This window comes from Cataglyphis hispanica, chromosome 3 (assembly GCF_021464435.1).
Source record: "Cataglyphis hispanica isolate Lineage 1 chromosome 3, ULB_Chis1_1.0, whole genome shotgun sequence".
NCBI classification, from domain to species: Eukaryota; Metazoa; Arthropoda; class Insecta; order Hymenoptera; family Formicidae; genus Cataglyphis; species Cataglyphis hispanica.
In genome coordinates, this window is record NC_065956.1 from 6,382,466 (window position 1) to 6,401,213 (window position 18,748).

The 18,748-nt window shown below is 35.3% G+C and overlaps 2 protein-coding genes and 5 non-coding genes across 9 annotated transcripts; 2 read left to right on the forward strand and 5 right to left on the reverse strand.

Annotated features, from left to right (window-relative positions):
* Window positions 1-68: 68 nt before the first annotated feature.
* On the reverse strand, window positions 69-140 carry Trnaq-uug (transfer RNA glutamine (anticodon UUG)). The gene has a single exon. It is a non-coding gene; the product is annotated as a tRNA-Gln (tRNA).
* A 78-nt stretch (window positions 141-218) lies between these two features.
* Window positions 219-290, reverse strand: Trnaq-uug (transfer RNA glutamine (anticodon UUG)). The gene has a single exon. It is a non-coding gene; the product is annotated as a tRNA-Gln (tRNA).
* Window positions 291-369: 79 nt separating this feature from the next.
* On the reverse strand, window positions 370-441 carry Trnaq-uug (transfer RNA glutamine (anticodon UUG)). The gene has a single exon. It is a non-coding gene; the product is annotated as a tRNA-Gln (tRNA).
* Window positions 442-520: 79 nt separating this feature from the next.
* Trnaq-uug (transfer RNA glutamine (anticodon UUG)) lies at window positions 521-592 on the reverse strand. The gene has a single exon. It is a non-coding gene; the product is annotated as a tRNA-Gln (tRNA).
* A 79-nt stretch (window positions 593-671) lies between these two features.
* Window positions 672-743, reverse strand: Trnaq-uug (transfer RNA glutamine (anticodon UUG)). Its single transcript has one exon. It is a non-coding gene; the product is annotated as a tRNA-Gln (tRNA).
* A 6,248-nt stretch (window positions 744-6,991) lies between these two features.
* LOC126848174 (uncharacterized) lies at window positions 6,992-9,488 on the forward strand. The gene is made up of 9 exons (XM_050588837.1): window positions 6,992-7,075; window positions 7,169-7,258; window positions 7,367-7,429; window positions 7,534-7,599; window positions 7,667-7,708; window positions 7,785-7,856; window positions 7,929-8,050; window positions 8,324-8,514; window positions 8,898-9,488. Exons 1-9 carry the CDS (start codon window positions 6,992-6,994, stop codon window positions 9,095-9,097), a joined length of 930 nt encoding a protein of 309 aa, XP_050444794.1. The 3' UTR covers window positions 9,098-9,488.
* Window positions 9,489-10,873: 1,385 nt separating this feature from the next.
* Window positions 10,874-18,567, forward strand: LOC126848189 (uncharacterized). Of its 3 annotated transcripts, none has more exons than XM_050588869.1 (5): window positions 10,874-10,970; window positions 11,562-11,887; window positions 12,341-12,693; window positions 13,903-14,032; window positions 17,769-18,567. In XM_050588869.1, exons 3-5 carry the CDS (start codon window positions 12,489-12,491, stop codon window positions 17,938-17,940), a joined length of 507 nt encoding a protein of 168 aa, XP_050444826.1. In that variant the 5' UTR covers window positions 10,874-10,970; window positions 11,562-11,887; window positions 12,341-12,488; the 3' UTR covers window positions 17,941-18,567. The 3 variants fall into 3 exon arrangements, with proteins under 3 accessions (XP_050444826.1, XP_050444828.1, XP_050444827.1); XM_050588871.1 differs by having other exon boundaries at window positions 10,894-11,887; window positions 12,341-12,503; window positions 12,597-12,693; XM_050588870.1 differs by having other exon boundaries at window positions 10,898-10,963.
* Window positions 18,568-18,748: the final 181 nt, after the last annotated feature.

Below are 18,748 nucleotides of genomic sequence, written 5' to 3' on the forward strand. Positions count from 1 at the left end.
GTTTATTTGCATATTGTAAATTGTTAATTTATTCACATTTTTTGTAATATTAAATTTACGCAAAATAAAGGTTCCACCGAGATTTGAACTCGGATCGCTGGATTCAAAGTCCAGAGTGCTGACCATTACACCATGGAACCTCTGTTTATTGTTTATTTGCATATTGTAATTTGTTAATTTATTCACATGCTTTGTAATATTAAATTTACGCAAAATAAAGGTTCCACCGAGATTTGAACTCGGATCGCTGGATTCAAAGTCCAGAGTGCTTACCATTACACCATGGAACCTCTGCTCATTGTTTATTTGCATATTATAAATTTGTTAATTTATTCACATGCTTTGTAATATTAAATTTACGCAAAATAAAGGTTCCACCGAGATTTGAACTCGGATCGCTGGATTCAAAGTCCAGAGTGCTTACCATTACACCATGGAACCTCTGCTCATTGTTTATTTGCATATTATAAATTTGTTAATTTATTCACATGCTTTGTAATATTAAATTTACGCAAAATAAAGGTTCCACCGAGATTTGAACTCGGATCGCTGGATTCAAAGTCCAGAGTGCTTACCATTACACCATGGAACCTCTGCTCATTGTTTATTTGCATATTATAAATTTGTTAATTTATTCACATGCTTTGTAATATTAAATTTACGCAAAATAAAGGTTCCACCGAGATTTGAACTCGGATCGCTGGATTCAAAGTCCAGAGTGCTTACCATTACACCATGGAACCTCTTTTTATTACTAATTTACATTATAAATTTCTTAATTTATTTATGTTTTCTGCACATATGTATTGAACATAACTTTCAGAAGATGACATATTATATAAAAGAAGCGGTTGCGAAAGTGTCTATACAATCATTGATATAAGAAATATAAATAACAAACATATCTTATATTTCTTCGTCACAACTGCGACTCATGTTTCTGAGATATCACGACAAGCGGTCCAATCCTCATATAGAGGGTATCGCAGTTCGTGAGCGGACGAAAACAATTAATCAGGAACGCACGCGTGCGGCTGCCCTCCGGCGGGCAGCCTCGCGGAAACCACTCAAATTAATTTCAAGTCACAGCATATTCTCCGATTTGACGTGTTCTCGAGTGACGTCCAATCAGAGCCGGAACCCCAGATCACGATCTACTCGCGCATGTACGCGCGGCCGACCCTTCCCTCCGTTCGCGCGTGGACCGGAATTCGGCGACACCCCCGATTCCATTTCTGTTATACTTTTCGTGTACAATGCGCTCCTCCTTACGGTTCGCTGATCCTTGACTGACAGGATACCCGTGACACTTGCATGCGGGACAATCGGGGGCATAGGCGCACAGCGTGCTGTTACGCACACAGTGGATCCACGGTAGGTGCAGGATGACAGCCGAGCGAGCAAGTGTCATTGTGAAATCACTTTTAGATTCGATTTCAGGGATGATTCAGAGCTACATAATGCGATTCTCAAATCCTCGCATCCAATTTTTTTTAATCTTTCGGAATATTAATTATGAAACAGATAATTATTATAAAAAAATATGCATCACGTAGATTTTTATATTTATATTGACAGATAATATATTGAAATTATTAAGCTATATTACAATATTTATGTATTTTTGCTTATCGTTAAAAAATCTGATTAGATTTTTTTTTTATTTCAATAACATAAAACGATTAAGCTAAAATAATATTTCTTTTTATTAAATTAGAAAATTTTTATCATATTTGACCTACTTCTTTCACGTAACACGAGCAGGAAATGCTCGATTTATTTATCTTCGATTTTTCTACGCCAACTATGCTCTCACTATGTTTTACTAAGCGAGTTTTGCGCGCTATAATTTTTCAGCGGTAGCAGAAGATCACCCCGGTCTACGATTACATCTTTATGGTTTTATAACGGCTCGTGCGTAAGGGATTCTTAAACCCGATTCGATTGAAGGAAAGAACACGGGAATCGTGTTTCCACGGAGCGCAAAGTCCTCTTCCCTCGGTTTTACCCTTACTCCCTGCGCAAATTCGCTTTATCGTCGCGACCGCCGTGGAAAGCCCTCGCGCCCCTTCGTACCGGCGCGGGAGGACGTCGTGTGTACACTTATTTCATGCTTGGTGGAACATCGGGACTCGAAGGGAACATCCTTTTCTCTCTTCGTAAGGCGCGCGAAATCGAAGAAAGCGGGGCGGAATATTTTTCGGTGCACGAACCGTGATAATTTTCGACGGTGATGTATACTTATGAAAAGAAAAAAAAAATAATAAACGGTTTTAAGATATTTGAGAAATATTATTTGAAGATACTTTTCTTATATGTATGCCTGAAACTTTGTTAGACTAACGCGTTAACATATGTGCATTATGATTGCGGTGAAGTCAAAGTACCGTGAAGAGATTTCACGTAAAACTTAACGTTCCGAATATCTGTTTTATTATACTACTAGATTTTTTCCAATTTTCACGTGCGAAAGATCATTTATGAATATTTATGAACATCTTTTTTAAATTTTTATTTTCTTCTCAAGGTAATAAAAATTTTGGAGAAATTTGGGTTTATTTTACAAATCTATGTGTCTTTTATTATTATAATTTTTTTAACAAAAAATATTTTTTATTAAAAAAATATATTTTTGTTAAAAATGAAGGTAAGAACACGGGATTTTTTTATTAAAAAAAATATCTTTTATTGGCCCAAATAAAAATTTCACAAGATATTGAAAAGTATTTTGCTAAACTCTTACATAATTTCTTTATTATAATTTAATAAAAAAGTTTATTAAAATTTATCTTGCATTCTCGTATTCATATTTTCTGTGTTTGTGTGGTTCTGACAATAGGTTTTCTATTCATCAAACTTACTTTAATATATTTTCCATGATTCTACCAGAATCCTCGTAGAGATGCTACACGCCGCATATTACTTGATGCTTGAGGAATGACATCAAAGCACAACGACGGAAATACTCCGTGACAGAAGATGCATTTCGCCATACAAAAGGCCATGCTTCTAGAAACGCTTTGTCGTTACTGCGTTTTTTCTTTCCGACTAACAAATTCTCCGTACGGATGAATAATTGGTATCTTGCATTATCCTCAATCAACGTAACTGTCCTCGCGGATCTGAGGTTCTTATGGCTGAAATGAAGGAAAGAGAGAAAGAGAAAAGAAAAGCAAGAGGGATTGCGATATCGAAACAGGAGAGTGAGAAGATGTCGGGAAACGGTAGCGAAAAGTGCATCAGCATGGGGGCTTTGCTGATTTACGAGGAGTCATTGCTAGGAGAGCATTAATATCCGTGACGGAATATTAAACCGCGAGCGTCAATGGGTACATCTTCAAAGGGATTTTCAGGGCGTCTCTCGGGAGCGAGGGAAGGAGAAAAGAGAAAGTAGAGATAGAGAGAGAGAGAGAGAGGAAGCCGCGTTCCCGCAAGATTATGAGATTCTTGTTAAGTGTCATGTGTAAAGAGTTCTTTCATACGCGGTCGAGCCAACCCGCGGTGCCGCTCGTGAAATACCGTCAAATAAAGGTGACATGAAAATTTATCGAACGCACGGGGTTTTCAGAGATTCGCTTTAAACTCCCTCCAAATCCTAGGTCTCGTATACGCGGCATGGCACATAAGCTGGATTACTTTGTCAGTTTCACCGCGGGAACGAGAGAATAGAAGATTGCATTTTGACAGATGTAACTCAGAGTTAAGTTTACAGAATTAAACTTACTTTTCAAGAGCTCGCTCTTTATACGTGTAAAGAGTTTTTATTACATTTCCGTTAATATTTTTTAAATTTGGATTTTTCTAATTTTGACAGATTCATATGAAAATAATCAGTTTTATCTTGTCGTATATCTCAATTTTACTTCTCGCGTTTTGCATTCGATGATCGGACGCAATTAAATATTGTTTTTTTTTTATGATTCCAACGTGATGATGAATACAGGAAAAATCAAATTAATGATGATTTTTTTCTTTTTATTCTTTCTATTCATTGAAAAGAGAATCGGAGACGATCCGCGGAACGTTAATACGAGCGGAACATTCGAGGAAGGACGTTAATGAGATAAGAGGGGCGGACGCGGGGTCGATTCGAGATAATAACGAGGTGGATTTTTATAACGAGGATCGACGATCTTCTCTTGGGGGAGCAGCAGAAGCGAGACGCCTCGCTCGCGTTTGCTAATCGCAAACGCCATGTCGTCGCTCACTTGTCGTATCCCCGCTGCGTTTCGCCCCTGCGTCGGAGGCGGACTTAATTATCTAATTAATTAACCTCAATCAGAACGATGAGTAATTTCTCGCTCGGCTGGCGCCTTTGCCGCCGAGACTTTCTTGTCGCGGGGAACGAATTACGGATGAGCTCACGGCAAATCGATTATGTCCCGATGCTGTTGCCCCGAAACGCCGCTAGTTCGCACACAAGAGAAAAAGAGAGAGAGAGAGAGAGAGAGAGAGAGAGAGAGAGAGAGAGCTCCTTCTGCCAGGATCCACGATATCCTGCTCTAGGTGGTCGACCAATTTTCCTCCTCCGTGGCTCGCTTGCCTTTATCTTTGGCGCTTACGCCGATCGCACGATAACTCGCTCGTGAAGGGCGACTGTGGTCGTTCGTCCTTCGTGTGGAGTTTAGTGCGATGAAGCTTAGATTGATTCGAGGGATAAAAAGATAGACAAACGAATATTTTAAATCGCGGCTGACCTTTATATTTTCATAAAAATCAGAAGAGAAAGCAAGTATATGTAATTTAGAGACGGTGTTGTATGGACAAAATGTAGAAAGTTAATGAGTTATCTTTTCTCGAATGATAATTTAATCTTCCGAAATGATCGACAATTTAAAGTTGATAATATGTATAATAACAAAAATATGTGAAGAGCTAATATGAGTCATCTGTGTCTCGGAAATGATTATATCTTACATTTCGAAGTCAGTTATTACCGATTCAAGCATCACGCTTGTTCGCAACTTTCCTTAAATCCTCGAAGAGCAAACCGACTTTCCCCTTCTCAAAATAATAGCGACCCTGCCACGGTAGCCTCTCCATTTCCATTTTGGATATTTCAGATCGCTCCTCCTCAAACCAGATCTTTTTTTTTCTACGACAAAAGCACCCTCGAAGCAACACACCCGGCTGAGCTGGCGGCACCGCCCCCGATATGTAACTGACGTTTTTGACGCGTCAAGTAGTTCCATCGCGCTTCCATCCTCCAAGGGTCGGCACGTTTATCGGCTACTGTTTTACATAAATATCCCCGGGAGGACGGGGCGGATCGGTGAAAGCGAAGTTGCGGACCGTATCGTGGGACGTCGCGGAGATTCCTCTAAGTGATCTCGAGTGTTTTCGCAGTTGATTCGACGTTCTCGCGCCAGCGTTCTCGCCGTAGCTGCTTTTTAAGCCCCGTTTAACCCTGGCCTCGGGATCCGGCTAACTTCGGTATTTAGTTAGTCAACCCTGCCCGCGAGGCGTCATGGGAAACGACAAGTGGCTCGGTCTCGCCCCAGCAAAGGCTCGAGCGTATCACCGGCTGTGTACATATTCGGAAGCGATGCTGATACATACGTATGTATGTGTGCGCAGATAGTAGACGTGCTAGACGTGTATACGTGGTTTGTCGCTGCATCGAACGCTCTGTATGCCTTTCATGTGATAATCCTTGTGTATTTAATCGGAGGACACATCGATGGAGCCGACTCGGTGCTTGACGTAAAAAAGTAAACGATCCCTCATGGATTAGTTCATAATTTGCTTTGAGCGTAGGATAAAATAGAGAGAGCACTCGAGTGACGAACTTTCCAGACAAGTGTTTGTTTAACAGTTTAGATTTTTTTCCACTTTCATTTCTGCCGCGTTTTTTTCGAGGCTCGCTCATATAGTGTAACTGTCTTTATTTAAGTTTACGTTAAATATATATTTTAGCTATTGGTACCAAGCCGTGATGCGAAAGTGCCTGTAATAGCGCCTTATAATGTTGGATTTAATACGTTATTGCCTCAAGCCACATTTAATGACCAGCGATGCTGTCGCCGGAAATTTGAGCTCGTAAAATCATAAAGCTCGTCGTTTAAAGTGAAAATGCCGCATAGTGATTAAAACATTTAGTAAACAAATTATTAATTGCGTTATTAAAAGATTAGACAGAAATTGTTGCATTCAATGAAGAGCAGCTTGAAAAAAATTAAAAACTTTTCAGCAATGAAATAATATCGATTATAACAATGATAAAATTATAATTCTGATTTCTACTTATGATTTTTAGCTATTGCTTATCCTATCGCTTATTGTGAAATTACACTGTTATATCGCGGCAATTATCGCGATACTGCTCGTCTTGTAACCTTTGTAATCAATAATATAATAATCGATGTATGAAGTCACCTGTTTCAATACGCATGTTCAGATTTTAATTATATTTATATTTATGAAAGAGATTACATTATCGCGACCCCTTAAGCGTTATTATCAATCCCTACAGGGAGATAATATTCTGTGTGATAAGGATTTTTACAAGCTATGATACAACTCATGAAAAGATTGTAGGTTGAGGGCAAGTTCTTTAAAATTTAAATCGTGAACATGTTATATATTGAAAATATTAATATTATACAAATATAATTTTTTAATAAATTGCTGAAGTTATGTTTATTCTTACACATACAAACACACGTGCGCGCGCGCGCGTTACTATATTTTTGGAAAGTGTTGATTATATCTATATTTACCGGTAGAAGTTGGCGAAACTTTGACGAAAATTACTTTATTCCGTGAAGTTCCCAGCGTGTCTTCTCGCGATATTCCGCTATTCGCGAGTAACTTATCGAATGGCGAATATAAACGAGATACGTTCACACGATGCCGTAAAGTCGTTTGGAAATTTGTCGTCCCACACCTTATCACAGAAATACGTTGCACAGTTTCTACACTTGTCAGCGTTTGCACGAGTTTCCTTGATTTTCGTAGCTCTTTACTTCGCTAATGGATTACGCTCTCGAGGATGTTCTCGCAGAGAGCGCGTTATTTCTCCCAGCTGTCAAAGTCCTATCCAATTTTGAAGCTCGTTGACATTTACGATCGCCAGGTAATCGCGCTTCAGGATGCAAAATAATTTTTTATCTTGATAAATGTCGCGCGTTTATATATGATGTCTTTATATCGGTATTTATATTCGCAGTCTTTTATACGAGCGTATGTTTTGGATAACTTTTACGTCTGCATTTTGATGTACATCCTGTTCTATGCGGCCTTATGGTACGCTAATTATGTAAGTAAACACTTACTGAGACTGAAAGCCAAACACAGTATAATTTATTTGAAATTTTGGCTTTTTAAATTCTAAATAAATTTTAATTTTCGATATTAATTGTTCAAGATAATAAAACGAATTGAAAAATCGAATCGAGAAATGTCAACGACAGTTGCAGAGAACAAGACAGTGAGGGTTATGCTTTTATTTTACTTGGTTCTTGGAATAATCCATTATTAATTCATTCTTTTTATTATTCTTTTATTTATGGAATTTTATTTTTTTTGTTGTAGAAATTAGACAGATTGGTTTTGCTTAAAAATAAGAAGGCGCAATTCGAAGAAGTGATCGTGAAAACGGTTAGACATCTTATTTTTTATTTTTCTAATAATGTCTACAATAATATTAATGGTATTTACTTTACAGACAGATACGCAAAAAATCACTACAAAATATTTAGAAGATGAAGTAAGTTTAAGAATTGTAAATCCAGATATAGACTTCTTTAATTTTCATATTGCGTAAACATTATTTAACTATTCAGATGCACAGGCTCAGTACAGAATTAATCACGACGTCCAATAAAATCGTCGAATTAGAGAGAGTCATTGAAAAAGTAATCGTCGTTTGACATTTACTCTGTAGTCATCCATTTTTACCAGCTTCAGTAATTATTATTAAATCGTAGATGGTTTTTAGTACAAATATCCAGACAAATCGTTTACATATTCAACCGGTGACATCGCAACCGGCGAAGGTGAATGTCTACAAGGACACGAGGGTACCGCGAATACGCTTGAGAAGTTCAAGGTGAAAAAACATACCTCGCCTTCACTAAATTAAATATTAAAAACTATTCTTTGCATTTTAACTTTACGTTACGGGCTAATCAAGACTACGACATAAGTAATCATGATATATAATTAAGAATAAGGCATTAAGTTTGCAAGATGTGATTTGATTTTGTTGATTTATATGCAGTTGCAGTATGCTTTTGTTATGTCGAGTCGGCTGAAATAAAAATCAATCGAGAGGATTAATAATGCGTTATATTTTGTAATTATTGTGGAACGTGATTTTAAGATCCTCGAACCGTCATTTCCGCCGTCCGTACCACCGGAACCTCCGCCTCGGAAATACGGGATCTTTGTCAGTCGACCGCCTGGGCAACGGAGAGCGTCATCTGCAATTGCACCTGCAACTCCACCGCCAAAAATCGGATTCAAATAATAGCGCCTCGGCAGAAGCTTCCTCGGAATCTATTACTCGACGTCGTAAGACATTTTAATTACATCATAACAATATTTAATTTTTAGATATTATATTCAATATTATAAATTTCTTGTTTGTGTAAAAAATTGTCGAAGCAAAGATGTATGTTAATTCATGAAGTACGAACACGGATTGTTATGGATTGATCGAAAGTCGTGTAGCTCATTGCAATTGTAATTTGATATAATTTATTTTTGGATGGAGAGAATAATATTGATTTAATTATTTGCTCTCTTTGTATCAACTGTTCCATTTTATCTTTCGCTACTTTTTTCAGCTCTAAATCTTTCCATTACATTAGATTATATAAATTACAAATTTTGAGAATGTCTTTTCAAAATATATATTCTTGAATTGAATAAATTCTTTAAATTCTATTCTACAGCTACGAATAGAACTTTTTCAAGATACAACAATTATCATGATGGTGATAAAAAGAGGTATCCTAAACGACTCAAGATTCGCTCGCGACGATCTTCGTATTGCAACATGCGTAAAATCCATGTGGATTCCTTAAAGAATGTCACACCTTTTACCAAATCATTATTAGGACTTGCTACAATGTTTTATCGAGTTTTACATTAATAAAAATAGATAACTTTAACTGTTTCAATATGAATTCTTTTTCCATTATTTTTTTTTTTATTTTTGTGGGTATTTAAAATATTATTTATATAACACGTGTACTATATTTATATAACATGTTAGACATAATATGATTTTAATATCAATTTTTTACACTCGTGTTCCTATAAAAATTGTGTGTGAGATTTTATATTTAATAAACATTATATTTTTATTATTCATATCGTTGTATTTCATTGTATTTTGGTTCGAGTTTATAGTTGAAACACACACTGCAGATAATATATTTTCCTTATATTTCTGCTGCAATAGACTTTATGTTTATAATCGCGTTTCATAATTGTTTATTTTTCAAGTGTAATTAGCTACACATTATGCTTACAGCACGATAATTCCGTGGCAAATAATTCTTAAAAAATTAAAAGAAAAAGCATTTACTTAGCAATAAATATATGTAAATGACGCATATATCGATTTTATATCGTAAAAAATATAGTGTTAAAAATTCAATCTCATTCTCATTTCAATTTATATTAACTGTCCAGATTACATTTGCATTCATGTGGTTAAAATATGTATTCAACCTGATTTAAAAATAACATCGTAAGCCTTGATCGAATATTGTGTATATTTATGTAAATATATAGTGTAAGATTCCGTAATAAATATTTAATCAAACGTGTTTCATATATAAGAGAGAGAACATATTTTAGAAACAGCAATTAAAGTATGCTGATAGCGATAATCAATCACATATATGTATGTTCTTGTTCCGTATCTCTATCTACGCGTCGACAAAGCTATATTAATCCTGCCATTTTATTGTAAATTTAATACTAATAAATATTATGTACTGATGTATTTGCGTATAATATAGAAAATTTATATCTCATATCCGCCAAAAATTTAACTTAGATCTTAAATAACATAATTGTGATTTTTTATTAATTTTTTTAATAGAAAACATTTATTCTTTTTTCTGTATTTTATGTTGGGATATGTAATGTCACCTCACCAAAATATGAAAAAAAACTAATGTCTGCAAACAATAGATAAAACTGCATTAGAAAAGCCAGATTATTGAAACGCCGATTGTCCATTCTTTGAACTACATATCTACTAAGTCTCTAATTTTATACTTTCATCTGCGACGAAAGTATTCAATTATAATTTATGCATGTTAAGATCAATACGTTTGTAGGAAAGCTTTTGCTAGTCATTCAATGCAACAATTCTACCTGCAAGATGATCTATTAATTTGTTACTGACATTATCGTCTTCTTTTCTGTTACAATTTAATCAAAATTTTATTTTTTTCGGATATTTTTATACACACATGGTGTTATTATAAATATAAGCACAGCTAAAAATTCATCATTTTGCAAAAACTGCATTGGAAATTTAGTGAAAAAAAGAAATAACTTTCTGTTTGTAAAATTAATTTTCGTTTAATCTCTTCTCTTGAGAATTTTATGAAAATAATTAACATTTTTTATATTTGTTAAGTACATTATTACGTTTTATTACTTTTAACACTTAGAAAGAAAAAACACACTTTTTTTTATCAACATGGCACGAAATATCGTTTTTTCAAATATATCGTGGTTCGTCTGATAAAGAGCAATAAATTACGACGTGCCGCTGATATCAAAGCGAAATCTATATTTTTGTGCTCCAGCTTACCTTGTTTTAGCCGCAGAACTATGTAGAGCCGCGAGCGATCGGCTAACTTTCACTGACAACTCGTTAGGCTCGCTGCCGCGGTTTCGAGTCTCATTCACAGTCATTCCGCGACTTCGACGGGCCTCGGTACACGCGGACTGCCCGTATTTCTCTTTCCTTCGGTGGAAGGATCTCGTGCGAGCTGTCAACTGTACGTTCAGTGCTCTATCAGCGACGTACGTAGTGGCGCGTTTGCGAATTCTACGTATCGCGCAATCGCTCTTGTAAAGTTGTTTGTGTCTCGTCCGCGGAAGTTCCCCGGATATCCGTGACGCAGTGATATTCCGCGACGTCCGACATTTCATCGGGATATTTTTCACGGCGCATTCTATCGATTGATGAAAAGAGAAATTCGTTGTAGAGCTATTGCTATCCGCATATGTATAATAGCGGAACTGCCGCGCGCAATATTGAGAGTTACGATCGGCGGATTTCGATTTACGCGTGATTTGATTTAAGCGACTGTTGGGTGCGCATGATTTTCAGTCAGCGATGTCATCCGGGGATTGACCGTTTGTTCTCGCGATTGCTTTTCGAAATTTAGCATCGATGCGTACATGTGTATATGTGTGCGTGTATGTGTGTACGCGTGATTTAGCGGGCAAATCGCTCTTTGCATTCGGAGAATCGGAAAGATAGATCGGATAAATTAATCAGCAACGCGAGCTCGAGTTTCTAAAGTAGGCGTCGACAACGTTGTTACAATTCGCTGGTAAAAAGTTCAATCGCTTTGTTTGCGCAGAATTTCTTGCAACAGTAAATGAAGGACTCCCGTTACTATTTCGCCGGTCTTTTCTGTGATTCCGCGCGCTAAAAAAGTGCATTCGACGATACCGAAAGAAACCGTCGACTTTCGAGAGTGACTCTGTCGCGCCGGATGAAAGTAAGGCCGGACGTAAGAGGATTCGGCTTCATCAGCGTTCAGCGCGGTGCGGCGCTCGAAGAAAGTGGAAGTTAACGAGAGTGAGAGTGTCTTTTCTCTCTCTTTTTCTCGAAAGAGAAAGAAAGCGCGATCTCGCGTTTCACACAGCGATTTACCGGTTACGTCGATCGCGAATCCAGGGACAGGTATCGGTCTAACGGTCACACTTATATAAGTAATACTTTATATCTTTGAAAATTCAGGTTAAGGCAAAAGCAGTTGCGTTCTCGAAATAAGGCGATCGATTGTGCTTATACGTTTACGTAATAATACGTGATCGTCGAAAGCGGCGGAATCATTGTCGCGAATCGACAATGTCGTTTGCACGTTCATATCCTTTGATGTGATATGTAATTTCACAATTGTAATGCATCATTCTCTCATGATTCTTGTGCAACGGAATAATCTACTGGATTTATAATTATTAAATAAGAGTATTACCATTTTTTTCATTTTATACATATAAAAATTTATTATATGCATATATAATATATTTTAACATGTAGAAAAAATACAAGAAAATTTCTTCTTTCTTTTTTTTTTTTACATCCGAATTTATCTTTTAGTTAAAATCAACGTGATATTTTTCATACTTTCAGATGTAAATGATGATTCTCTATACTGCGGTGGATTTGTAACATTATTTTAATAAATGCATATCTGAGAAACGGTTCGATAACAAATCAATTGATTATCCTTAATCTCTCGAAGAGATTCATCGTTCATCTTCATATTGAAAAAGTCAACATGGACACGAGTACGGTACGCTTGATCATATTTGTGAGCATGTTTCTGATTTTCGCCGGTGATTATAGCACATTAATTTCATCGATTTTCGATAATACAACGGAGAAGAATGTAACCGATACCGTTGAAGGACCCAAAGCTCAGCTTAAGGGGCCTCATGATAAGATAACCGCCGTTTTGAAAGAAGACATTGATAAGAATAACGGTAAGAATAAGAAAAAAAAAAAATAAAAATATGTGATACGAAATTTCCTCACAAATATATTACTTTATTGAAAAATATATAAAAAATATAATCCTCTTATATCGTTAGCGAATTAAAATCAGTTCCTTTGTTTCGCCAAGCAATGCGAGTCGTATAATTTCAGTGTACATTTCTCAACTGCTTTCACGCTACAGTTGCCTTTAGTTGATATAAGTACGCGAAGCCTATGGCATGCCTCGTGTGTTGTCACGTCGTTATCTGAGGGAGGAAATATTTGCCGAGTTTTACTTGTCAGCCCGCGCGGAGCTAATTATCACTCCGCTAATTAGCCACGCGCTCATGTATATTAATTATTTGGCAACGTTATTGAGACTCCTTCTGCTTACATTTTATCCGCCTCGTCGTTTATCGGAATTTTGCTCACGGACGAAATTAGTTTTTAATCGAGAAAAAAATTATTGGAAAGTAGAATGCAGGCAAGATATATCATATGTAACATATATTTCAATTTGATCACAGTGAGCTTTTTTGCTGTAACAGTGCATAATATGCATTTTTTAACGCACGATCATGTTTGTGATTATATATTATATATAATTATACATTATATAATATGCTTGTGTAATAGTATGTGATTATTGTGCCATGCTGTGCTTATTGCGTGAGATTTCTTGATTTCTATTTTTTTCTAAATTAATTAAGTATTTTATAGTAACAAGAAAATAATATATTATGTATGCGTGCAAAAAAAAAGCGATTTAATCAGTTATTTAATCAGGATATTCTACTGATATGATTTATTGTATTAGCTTTCAGTATGCAAAGATACAACTGATAGCAAAAATATAATATTATTAATATGTTTAAAAATAATTTTACATTTATTCCAATTCTAATAAATTTCGAGAAAAATCGAAATATTATGCGATATTAGTATACGATATTAAAAATCGAAATATTATATGACATTGTGTCTTTCCGAAAATGCCCTCATTATGTTTCAGAAATCTTTAGAAATTTTTGACGCGCGAGAGCTTGGTTTTCAAGTCGTCACTTATCATGCCGGGATTAAATAAAACCGTTCACAAGAATACGCGCGGTCATTCGAAATAATATCTGCACTTCATTAATCGTTTTGTCAGCTTCTGGAATGATATAGCATGCGCAACGATATAATTGACAATAATGGCTTGATTTCTGCTCCAACAGTTGCCTTACGCCGAAAGATGATAGCGACAATGAAGACCGCTTGCCTGCCAAAGTTGATATGCGAACTCACATCATCCGTTCACCAAGACCAGCTAAGCGAAATGGAGCGATCTTTTTTGAATCTCATAAGGTATTTAAATACCGTTACGCTTCATATTTCTCCTTCTTTTCTTTATTATCAAAAAGTAGAGAAAATGGATTTCAGTTCATATTAAATTTCACTTGCTCTGTCAACTAGAGACTATCTAGTTTTTATTGACATTGCTTGAGAAAAAAATCTAGAATGATCGATAGTTCCGACGTTATTTTATTCAATGTATGTGGTAAGACGAGAATCTACTTTCATCATCGAGGATCTTGCACTTGGTGCTCTTACTTTCACAACTTTCGATCGACACATTACTGCTAAACGATTCAAGTGCATCGATCCTGAGTACAAGATTACGATCATAAAGAGATATTTCTCAAATTTTGCACGCACTTTTGGGAGAGAATTGTGAAGAGCGTGATCTTTCGGGATATAAAGTTTTTTATTCGAAAACATAAATCGATAATTGATTCCTTCATCGAGGAATAAACGCGTAATAGTGCGTGCGCATTTCGCAATTTACACTCATCAAGGCTGATATGGTAATATCCGCCACGTGCGTGCCGATAATACTACAGGACTTCGAAAAACGACGGTCATGGCGATTCGGAAAATTGAACGCCCGGAGTAAATGCACGCGCGTATTTTGCAATTTTCGTTTACGATCGTGGGTAAAACGCGGCCGTGTCTCGCCTCTCTCGTATAAACGCGTATCCGTTGTGTTATGCGGATAACGCAAAGAATTATACCGCGAATTCGCGCCGTTTTACGTCCTGATTAAAAGCAAAGTTATGTTAAAACGCGCCGTGTGAATCTCCGCCGGGAAAATCGGGAAATGCGGTTCCCGTGGAACGCTTTTAAATCCCCGTATTTGCATAGCGTGGAATGTATCGTACGCAATGTACATACTACGCTCGCGCGCAACTTTCCAGCGTGAATGTATTAATTACACATTTACACGCGTCGACCCCACATTGAACATTGCGTTCGTTCAATTTGTTCGTCAATTGAACGAATGAGCAAAAATTAGGAAGTTCGAAGAATTCCGAGAAAATTAACACGTTTTCCCCGCCATACTGCAAATTAGAGATTGCTCTCTTCAAAATTGAAACACATCTCTCGAAACCTATCTCATTCTAGCGTGATTGCAATTACTTTGTACCTTTAGATTGTTCATACTCATAAACATACAAAAAGGATTCATTATTTTCGTTAATAATTATTTGTAGCAATTTATTAATAATCGCCATATTGATGGCTAGCATGCTATTATAAGAGAATATTTGTCAATGAGTTTGTAAGGAATTATAAAATCGCTTAATTCATACATGTCATCGTGAAGTAAGAGTTGTATTGTAAATGTTTTGGAAAGTTCTGCTCGAAAGTCGCGAAAGTTTGTTGGGTCTTACGTAAGTCTGGTCCGAAAACGAGACATGCCTTCTTTCCTTATCTCGCCATCCGACGAGCACTTTCCTTTTCACGCATACTTTCTCCTATACAGGCCGAGATTTTGCGTTCGTTTCCGGACTTCGCTTTCCGCAAATATTTTTTTGCAATCTATGCAAACGACGACAGGAAATAATGAGTGTTATGTTCTTAACTATGATAATACTTTTGTACGGACGAAAGAAAATCATTAATCGCCTCTAGTATTTGTTAAAATATTGTTGTTTTTATTCTAATAATAGATAGACTTTGCATTATCATATATGCTTCCTACTTTGCATACTATAAGAAATAAATAAATTACGTCATTATATAGAAATAAATATGTTTGTCGATAATTTTTGTCAGTTTGTTTTCATTAAATTGTATCTCATCAAAAAATCTTCGTAGTTTTTCGTTTATTTTATTTATAGCTGTTGAAAAAAAAAATTTATGACATATGCTTTTTAATCTTTCTTTAATGTAATATAATATAAAACAGATGATAAAAATATAACTAATCACTTAAACGTAAAAATTAAAAAATAGCTATATATATATAGGATATCGTAAACGGAAATGGATAGAGCTTAAGTTTATCTCTCTAAAGCGGCGGGCTCAAATAAAAATCTTATATTTATTACGGCCGTTCACTTTCGTCCGCGTGTTAAACAGAAACGACGTCGACGAACAATAAAATGAATTGACGCAGAAAAGCGAATTCCATTAGAAAGTATAATGAACCAAAACGATAGTATTGACTCGATATGTCATGCTTCTTTTCATTTACATACATCATATTTCTTTTACTTTGCTAAATTGTAATTAAAAGTATATATAATTATACGTTATACGTATATATAATTATAGTAAGATATGTACATAGTAAGATATACATATATATAATTATAGTAAGATAAATCTTGCAATTTTTCTGAGAAGAAAATTAAAATCTTACACACTAGAAAAATTTTTTTTTTTGAGAATAAAAATTTTACACAGAAAAAATGGCGGAGAAGAAAAACATTAATACTGTAACTTATCATAAAAAAAATATTCTAGGTATATTTTAAATAAAATCGAGTAGAGTGAATGCAGCCTGTGTTATCTTTCGCGCGTCTTTATCATCCTCTCGGTAAGCATCTTTAAACGGAAGAGAATCGCTGCGGTTAATGTTCCGGAAGGATCCGAGCTTTATATATTTACTTTTATGCCTGCGTAAACGCGCCGGTTCGTTTTGACGGGTCCGATTTTTATCTATGCGGATCGAACCCGGGTTAAACCGATCAAGATAGGCTAAAAAGCCGTTTTGCATTTATTCCTTATATCCTGATATCCCTTCCCCAAGAGAGTCAGTCAGAATGCGGAGTCGTAAAGGGGGAGAAAAGATCTCTTCCTCTTTTTCGAAGAAGAAAGACATCTTCTACGAGATGCGTGACAAAACTGCTGCGCTTTTGCTATTCTGACAGATCGAACGATTTCTCGGAAAATTCAGCACAATGTCTGCTCAATTTCGACGTAATTTCGACGATATTTCAGATTGGAAAGGTGAAGATTGTCAGCAATTCTTGACATTTCAGAGATGATATCGATTCTAATTTTTACATGAAAATTTCAAAATTTTGAATTTCAAAAAAATTTTTAAAGCAAGGATAATTTGTATTCTGCACAAGTAATAGTGCTTCGATACTTTTTTACAAATATTTCTATATTATTCTTTTGAAACCTAATGAATTTTAAAGATGATGAAAAGGAATCAAACATACTTATTTTAAAGTGGAATATTAGCATACATTTGCCAATTTATAACGTTACAGAGAAATAGTAGACTTTGTTCATTTTTGATTTGTTTGCGAATGCAAATGTGAATATATTGAAATAGAGAAAGGATCCGACAGAGAAATATGTGGTTTCTGTCGAGTATAATCGGACTTTATAAGCGACTATATTTACTGGCTGCAAGCGATATCGAAAGTAAAAGTCGCGAATATGTCCTTGTACTCGTTCTTATATATCTTATATTAGCCAGTTTAATAAAATCAAGTGTTTCGTCGTTTCATTTCGTTTTACAGTTCTTTTCATTTTATTTTAAAAGATACTTGAACGATTGCATTATTATCATACTTAAATTAACTTAATTACATTAAATATATCAAAATTACAAACAACTTTCCCCCTTCTTTCAATGTAAAAATATAAAATATAAAAATATAAAAAAATTTTGGTATAATTTTAGTGATCTGGTGAAAAAAATTGATTTTACAATTAATAAAATTAATGAGCATTATATTGATGCAAAATTATGACTCGTGATAAAAAACTTATGTTACTAAAAAGTTTCATTGTGTTGCAGAGATACAAGTTTGAGTACGTTGGCGGAAGTGCCCTCAAGGTATCACTTCGCGGCTCATATGGGTCAACTGATTTCTGGTATAGAAGGTCAAGGTTGTCATAACTTTTACCCAACGTGTCCATTTCCGGGTATCCGCGTTCTGAACATGATGAAAGAGGTGCGTTTACTCTGACGAGTCGAAATAATCGCCGCGATTAATTACTGGACCTGTGATACTGTGTGGATATTCTCTTCTGCTTTCGCAAGATCATTGATATCATCGATGATTCAATAGGATGATGTTGATTGCATTTTTGATAATTTAAATAATGTGCAAGCGAAAATAAAGTCGCTCACTGAAAAAAAAATATTAACATTCTGCGATGATAAGAAATAAAATCTTTTTTAAAAATCACAAAACAAAGATTGTTAAAATACTAAATTAATGAGATTGTAAAGAAGATATATTTGAGGTAATTAAATGACTTCACAATTAATTGTGTATATGTGTGTGTTTGTGTGTACCGTATGTATGCGTGTGTGTTGAATAATATTTCAAACATTACTATTCAATTACTTATTATATGCGAAATTTTCTATTTTATTAAATCAATCTTTAAAAAAGAACAAATGTATACTTTTTATCGCTATTTATTTATATGTTAATATGTATTCATGTGTTTTTCGTTTATCGCTCTCACTTTCGATATATGATTATTTTAATTTTGCACTGTTGTATTTTATATATACAGTATGATTGTATATATTCTTGTATTTTTTTTAATAAGAAATGACAAATAAAAATTGTAACTGGAAAAAATTCCTTTTCTTATTATGAAATAGTCCCCGAGACTGCTATAAGTTCACTCCATACAATCCTGAAATCGTGCACTTTCACGGAAAGCCTCGGGGAGACGCTTTGCCAAATGATCAGGATCTCCTTTCTCTCTCTATACCCTATTCTTTTCTAATACAATGCCGTCGCTAGTCCCGATATAATC